Source organism: Ahaetulla prasina, chromosome 15 (assembly GCF_028640845.1).
Source record: "Ahaetulla prasina isolate Xishuangbanna chromosome 15, ASM2864084v1, whole genome shotgun sequence".
NCBI classification, from domain to species: Eukaryota; Metazoa; Chordata; class Lepidosauria; order Squamata; family Colubridae; genus Ahaetulla; species Ahaetulla prasina.
This window is the reverse complement of record NC_080553.1, coordinates 18,175,253-18,183,234: the sequence shown is the minus strand read 5'-3', so window position 1 is coordinate 18,183,234 and position 7,982 is coordinate 18,175,253. Positions and strand designations below refer to the sequence as shown.

Here is a 7,982-nt window from a genome sequence, read left to right as displayed (position 1 = left end):
TATTACAGCGCAGTAATCAAAGGTATTTTATCAAGATATGGGAAAGCTTTTCTGTTATGATAGGCAGCCTTTCATCAGCGTTTCTAAAACTTTTTAAGGTTGGTGGACTTCAATTCCCAGAATTCTCCAGCCAGCACTGGAATCGATGGACGCTTAATAAGGCCTGTGGGAAATAAAACGTGAATGGCACAAATGACGGAGGCCTTGAATTCTGAGTTAGCTTTCGGGAGGCCGCCTAACACGAAGTGAACTACTTTTCCCAGAGTCCTTGGGGGCACGCCCGGTGACGTCACGCGCCTGCTCGTCAGCGCCGAAGCCCCGGATATTGCCTCTTTTTCCTTCTGCCCAAGGTAAGGATGGTGCGGCCGCGGCGCTGTCCTCCCGGGGCCCGGCATTCGCATCCACCGCCATCCGCTTCGGAGAACCACCGGGCCGGGCATAGGCCGGGCGGGGATGCTCCGGGGGCTTTGGGCGGGCGGCGCCGGGCTGCTTCTGCTGGGGCCGAGCGTAAGATTAGGCCGGCGGTGTCCCCGAGAAGGCCGGCTGGCTCTCCCCCGGGCTGCCGAAGCGTCGCTCCGCCTAGGCCCCTGAAAGCGAGGAGGGGGCGCCCGGGAATGCCCATCCCAAAGAGGAAGGTTTTTGGCCCTGAACGACCCTCGGGCTCCGGAATAGCCTCCTTCCCTGGCCGGCCATAGAGTGGCAGATCCCCCCCCCCCCAACCATGCAACTGTCCGGGGAATCTCGTGCATCGGGTGGCTTCTGAACACGGGGCGGAAAAGCTTGGCTTTCTACAAACACCGTGGGATTTTCAAGCCGTTAATCGGAATACAGGCTGGCCTCCATTAAGGGACTTCTTTAGAAATTGCAAGATTCCGCTCATTGAAATGTAACTCGCTGCCCAGTAATTCCTTGAATACTTCCTAACTAAAGTGAGTGGGTGGGGCGGGTCTCACCTTAAAGTTACTACATCTTTGCAAAAAAAAAAAAGGATGTATCTGTGTGGCTGTATGCGAAGATGTGTAGCTGTGCAACTGGAAGTGGAGAATTGTCTCTAGATGCAGGATCTGGAGCCTTTTCTTGGGTTACAAATTGCAAATGGATGTTTCCCTTTTTTTTTTTTTTTTGGTTGTTAGATGGCAGGCGAGAAGAAAACCAGGAGGGTCCGGAAGGTCCATGCCAGCCGCAATCCGGTGCTGGCCCGAGGGATCGGGAGATATTCCCGGTCGGCCATGTATGCACGGAAGGCCATGTACAAGCGGAAGTACAATGCACCAGAGACAAAGGTACCAGGAGAGGGGAGACTTTGCAACTCTTAGTGTTAAGGCTGGATAACTGGCACACTGGATGGGGGGTATGGATTGGTAGAAACCATTTGGCAGCTTGAAGATGGGTGGACTGCAACTCCCAGAATTCCCCAGCCAGCTATGCTGGCTGGGGAATTCTGGGAGTTGAAGTCCATCTATCTTCAAGCTGCTGTGGTTGAGAAACCATGGATTAATCTATGGAAGATGAGTGTTTCAAAAGCGATTGGTTTTAATCTGCCAAAGAATGCCATAATACATGGACAAACTTTTCTTGGTCTGCCTTAATCATATTGGAGGTTAAACAAGATAACTCTCCTCATTAAACTTGGAGGACATTAAGCTGGGTTGATGCAAATCACAGGATTGCTGCGGCGACAAATTAGGTTTTTTTTCCATCATTGGCTGCAAGCTTGAGTCACCAAAGTCAAACAGAGAAAGAGAGACTGGGCTGTTAATGGTCAAGGGGACTGGCTTTAGGGCACACCAGGGACCTCACTGGGTGGGTAGGACTCTGGGCCCAAGCTATCCACCAGGACTGTGATGGGGAAGTCAAATTGGAGAAGGAATGATGGGGTACAATTTCGGTGTGTTTTTTTCCCCCTAGATAGAAAAAAAGAAGAAAGAGAAGGAGGCAGCCACTGTTACAAAGCCCGTTGGGGGTGATAAGAATGGAGGCACCCGGGTGGTCAAACTTCGCAAGATGGTAAGAGCTTGTGGCCGAGAGAGATGGTAAGAGCTCCTGTCCTCCTCTGCGTTCAAGAGGCTGTTTTGATTCTTAGCAAGGTCCTGCCTTTTCTTCCTCGCAGCCCAGATACTATCCCACGGAGGACGTTCCCCGCAAACTCCTGAGCCACGGCAAAAAACCGTTTTCTCTCCACAAGAGGCGGCTGCGGGCTTCAATTTCCCCAGGAACGGTGGTGATCCTTCTCACTGGCCGCCACAGGGGCAAGGTAATGGGTCTTTGGGGCTCCTCCCGTTAGGGGCATTCAGGAGGCCGGCAGAGATTCCAACAACTGACACTCTCCCCTCTGTCTTTGTGTTTCCAGCGGGTGGTTTTCCTGAAGCAGCTTGGAAGTGGACTGTTGCTTGTGACAGGTAAGCTCATTTCACGTTTATAGCCTCTGTTCCTTTTTAATTTTATACCATTCCGCATAATGAGTCTTGGTATAAAAAGAAGAAAAGATCGCAAATAATCATAGTAAAAGATTTGTCTCCTAGAGGTAGAGGATCTTCACCCGTCGGGGAGAAAGAAGTGTTTTCTGACCACTTTGTACATTCTTTTGTCTTCTATTTTCAGGGCCCTTGGCTATCAACCGTGTCCCTCTGCGCAGAGCTCACCAAAAGTTTGTCATTGCCACTTCGACTAAGGTTGATATCTCGGGGGTCAAAGTTCCAAAGCATCTCAGTGACATTTACTTCAAGAAGAAGAAGCTGCGTAAGCCCAAACATCAAGAGGGCGAAATTTTTGATACTGAGAAGGCGGTACGTATAGAGCTGCTAGCCTCGAGTGTGCTTCCAAGATTGCATTCTGCGTAACTCAAAAGCCAACGAGGGGGCAGGCTGCCACCTGAACCAGCCCCTCCTGGTTTATGAACCTGTAGACAGGTTTTCAAGAGCACTTCAGTATCTTTGCACTTAAGAAAGCAGGTTAAGTAGAAACTTTCTACATTTCGTGTTTCTGTAGAAACATGAAAAACAATCATACCTGCCTCGATGACGTTTTCTCTAATGTTTCCATCGGCATCTGCAAAATGATGTGTAGGTGATACAGTCACAGTCCAAAGAACCTCTTCCAAGAGGGGGTTAGGAAAGCAACATAAATCAATTTTGGAGAATAACGTTGGCAAGGTTTGCTGTTTAGAAATGGCAGCGGGAGGCACCGCTGGCCCCCGTATGACAGCTGCGGGAAAAAGAATAAATGGCTGAAGTAGCATTTCCGTTTTTTCAGAAATACGAGATTGCAGATCAGCGCAAGGCGGACCAGAAGACGGTGGACTCTCAGCTTCTGCCCATCATCAAGAAGGTCCCTCAGCTTCGGGGCTACCTGCGTTCGACCTTTTCACTCTCCAATGGAGTTTATCCTCACAAATTGGTCTTCTAAATAGTTCGAAAAGTAAAAGTTTTGGGGGGAAAAACCTACTAAAAGCTCTGCTGGTTTTATTTTCTAGTATTTGTATATTGGTTTGTCTGCATGCAAGCAGACTCTTCGATGGTTGAAAACCTGAGGGGGAATTTGCTGAAGTTCTGTCTCTGATCCCTAGCTTGTTTCCTTGAGATGGGATGGGATGAGAATTTGCCATCACTCTTTACGGGAGGTTCCTTCTCCTCATCTTTCAGTACTCGGGATCGGTTTGAAGCAGAAGGTGCACTCTACTCAGTTTAGTTAATGGGAGGAAACTCTGCAGGCGACTGCTTCAGAGCTCATCCCTAGGCTGGCCTTCAGTGCCAGTGGGGCAAAGCTATAGCTGTGCTGAAGATCTGACCCCAGCCTTGGACCGCTTGCAGGATTCATGTGTCCATGTTCAGCTGGCATGTTTGCTCAGTAGATAAACGGTGGTGTGGGTTGTTTTTTTTTCCCCCCCCTCTTCTGGTCAGGAGAGGGAGCTCATGTGCAATGCTTGAATCACAGCCTTACAAAGAAAGGCACTAAGTTTTGGGCAATTATGTTAATTAAAAATTACACGGTTTGTGTTAATTAAATATTTTGTGGTTTGAGAAAAGCCATAATGCCGTAAGCATTGAAAAGCATCTAATCCAGCTTTCCGCAACTAGGTGTCCCCCTCAACGGAGGTTGAGTCTGACTCTCACTTTCTGGGCTCCAGTTGGCTGGGTCTCTAGCTCATTTCATGTATTGCACTAAGCGATTGTGTGTTTTATTGGATTGTGATTTAGAAGGTTGTGTGAATCCAGCCGGTTACTTGGTTAACAGGCCACCATTTAGAAGACTGGTGTAAGGGGCAGGACCAGCCATTTTGGTATAGTCATCATGATGGTTCTCACAGATAAGGAATTTGGGGCCGATTACCGCTCCAGCTAGATGTCTGTTTCACATTTGTGTGTGCTTTTATTTTATTCAAAGCATGTGACCGCCCATCTTATACCAAACTCCGGACAGCTGCCCGTCTGGTTCTGCAGAAGAGCCTGCAGAGGGTGGGAGTCTTGCCAAGCAAGCGATTCGTGATTCCTTTTTGGAGGGGGGGTTACACAGAGGCCAAGGTTCCTGCTTGCTCAAGTACCTAGGTTAAAATGAAAAGGGTGGTTCAAGCAGCTGCTTATTTAGGGCTCGCAGTACGAATTTGCTGCAACGATGGATATAGCAGAATTACAACACACGTTTAGTGAGATGCTAAAATTAGTTGTTCAGTCCTTACAGAGATACCTGTAAAAGTGATCTCTGCTTAAAAGGACCACAGCACCTTTGTTCTGAAGGTTGCACCTGGCAAGCTGCCTCCCCAGATAGCAGAGCCTGTTCGGCTGCTTTGTGTGGAGGAGTGCTCAGCCAAAACAATTTGGAAATGACAGGAAATCACCCGTCAATCCTGAAGGCCGGTCAAGGGTGAGGAAGGACACGGGATGAATTGGACCAAGCCGTGTGGTTGGCTGTTGGTAGTGCTAATTGCTCCCCTGGCATGAGGTTAGACGAGTAGGATGAATGCACTTGGTGTCAACAAAATTGACTCGGTGACGTTACACTCTAGTTGTCTATGGAGATTCTCAGTCATCCAGGTCATGGTTGTCCCAAAGGTGCTTTTTCAAGAGACGCCTGGACTTTCTGGTTTTTCTTTGAAGACATTTTGCTTCTCATCCAAGAAGCGTCTTCAGCCTCTTGAAAAAGCACCTTGGGGTTACACTCTAGTATTTTGTTTGAAAAAAACACATCATTATATACCCTAAAATGTCTGTAGGGCAGTGGAAAGCAATATGTTTTCCATTAATTTTGGGTTTCGTTCACACTTCCCCCTCACTCCCAAAGCACAAACGTTAGAGGAAAATGTACCCTGAGGCAATTTAAAAATTTCTCTTTGATTGAACTGGAAGTGAGAAGCTTCATTAAAGTATGCGAGATGTTCACTAATTAATACAGGTGTTTCACAGGTGTATTCCAGCCAGATCACAGCTGCTGAAATTCCATGTTCTATTTTAAAGTAATGAACACTAATTGAAAATATCGTGGTTCCTATATTTCGGAAATTATCCTGGAATGAAAACTAGCTGAATTGCAGTGAAAGAGGAACATGGTTTATGGGGGGGGGTTGTTTTTTTTTTTTTGGTATCCCCAAAGAACTGGTCTAAATCAGAGACTCTTGGGAAGTATTTGTCATAACAACCAAGCTTGATTTATTGTAAAGGAAATCAAGGACAGAGGAAACATTATTTAGTGCTTATTTATTTTTGTATTGAATTTATCTTTGAAATATATACAAAGAACTGTGCATATTATTTTGGCTTTAAGCAAAGGCCATAGAAAAGTTAGCAATTTATCCCCACAGACAGGGTTTTGCCATATATCAGGTAGTGCTGAGCATTTAAAGTCAGACAGGATGAAAAAAAGATAATCCCCATTCAGAATTCATGTGCTGTGTTGGCTGAACCCAGTGATTAGTTAATGGATCACAATTTAAGGCTTAATGCAATGTGAACCAATACAAAATAAACATGAACATCCTTGAAAGGAGGAATTTACATATAACTCAGTTCCCATCAAATAAATTCATATTGGGTCTTTTTGGAAAAACCATCCATACATGTTTACTTACTTAGGAAGTTCTTTGAATTTGGCTGGTCTCTTCCAAGGATGTGTGCCTAGGAATGGAGGATGAATCATTAGCCATTTATTGGTGCAAACAGGTAGAATGGCAACAGCGCCAATTACCAGAATAAGGAGTCATACTGTCAAAATTATGTAGCCCAAAGCATGATTCATGTGAATTTGTGAGATGCTTGGGACAAAAAGATGTCCGTTTTTAAATCTTCTCATAATTGGTGGTCCTGTATTAATCACGCAGGATGGAATTATATGATCCTGGGGGGCACTCAGGTGTTGCCACAAGAGGCATAAACCCAAATAAGAGGCAGATATTTAGGGTTTTTCAAGCCAAGATTATTTAGGGAGGATTAAACCATTAAATTTGTTTTTAAATGAGTTACAGGTATTACAGGAACATTAGATCAATATTAAGCTAACTTTTCACTGCTAAAATACACATTGTAGTCCTCCAGTATATTGTTTTCTTCTGTTTCCTAGGTAGGACTAATCAAGATCACAGGGTTTTGAACTACTTCCTCCCTAGACTGGTGTTACTAAATGTTGATGTGTTGTATTACCCTTTATGTTGAGATGATCTTTAGAGGGAGGTAATATCCTGTCATTTCAGTGTAATTAAGAGTAGAGTCATAGTTAAAGGAGCATGAGTGATGAGACTTCAGCCCTGCCCAGTTTATCAACTGTGAGATCAGCCCCAAATGCACATCCCTGAAAGCATCATTGATCCCATTATACAATCCTATGTAAATGTTATATTAAATTTAGGTCAATCTACATAGCTATCCACTAACGATACAGTTCAGGGATTAAAGTGTGTGAAGCTGAGCTAAAAATCAGAAGGGAAACGAGCAGAAAGTGATTGGCAAAACAATTTGAATTGGAAAACAAATTCTTGAGTACCATTCTAAATCAAAGAAAATCAGTTAGACCACCTTAGACGAAGATCTGTGTATATTCAGAAGTACCCTTTCCTGTTTTCTGGGGGCAATATATGGTACAGGGATGTCCAACCTTGGCAACTTTAATACATGTGGATTTCAAGTCCCAGAATTCCCCAGCCAGCATTATTTGCTTCCCTTCCCCCCTCCATTCCCTACCCCCACACCTCTGATAATAATGAACATTACAAACAAAACAGTTCCAAGCATGTAAATGGCTATTTTTCCTATACTAATTAAGTAGTGTTAAACTTTATAAAAAATTAATTGGGTGGTGTGTTAGACTCATGCAGCTGTTTTATTTTAATCGCTGAAATAAAAATACACTACAGCTGACCAGATGTTCTCTTGTATTGTTCAACCAGCCCAATTCTCTCAGGAAAATTTGCATATTCCAGCAGGCCCTGTTGATTGTTTAAATTATTGTTTAATGCTTTGATTATAAGTGTTGATTTAGTGGGAAGCCTGCATACTCATTATGCTATTTTGATAGCCCCCAATGTTCCCAAAATTATGCTTTGTGAGAGGAAATTGCAAGATAAAGCTTACCAAATTTACTCACTGTAGCTTCTACGGCCAAGACTTTGCGCACTATCCCACCAGAACTGGCAAAATTAGTTGATGAGACAAATAATACATAGTTTTACTAAACAGCCAAAATTATTTCCTAGATAGTACCCCTATAATACCACAAAATCCATTTAGAACATCTGTCTGGTTATTTACAACAATTTCAGTGGCTTGTCTTCCAGATCCTTACTGGTAACTGATTCAAGAGAGGACCTTGCCTTCGCATAATTTATAACAAAAAGTTTTCAAAGGGCAGAATTCTTTCTGTCTGTTTTTGGTTCTCCTTTGCTTAGCAGTCATCCTATCGATAGTATCTTCCAGAAGTGGGCAGCAACACCTCCATTTCAGTTGTTGTCAGATGGTTCATGAATCTGCTGGGGTGGCTACTGCTATTGTTCATGGGGG

At 44.5% G+C, this 7,982-nt stretch overlaps 1 protein-coding gene across 1 annotated transcript; it reads left to right on the top strand.

Annotated features, from left to right (window-relative positions):
• The first annotated feature begins 283 nt into the window (after window positions 1-283).
• RPL6 (ribosomal protein L6) lies at window positions 284-3,449 on the top strand. Its single transcript, XM_058158308.1, has 7 exons — window positions 284-350; window positions 1,134-1,283; window positions 1,909-2,007; window positions 2,111-2,254; window positions 2,351-2,399; window positions 2,602-2,786; window positions 3,253-3,449. The coding sequence occupies exons 2-7, from the start codon at window positions 1,134-1,136 to the stop codon at window positions 3,403-3,405; spliced, it is 780 nt and encodes a 259-aa protein (XP_058014291.1). The 5' UTR covers window positions 284-350; the 3' UTR covers window positions 3,406-3,449.
• The last annotated feature ends 4,533 nt before the right edge of the window (window positions 3,450-7,982 follow it).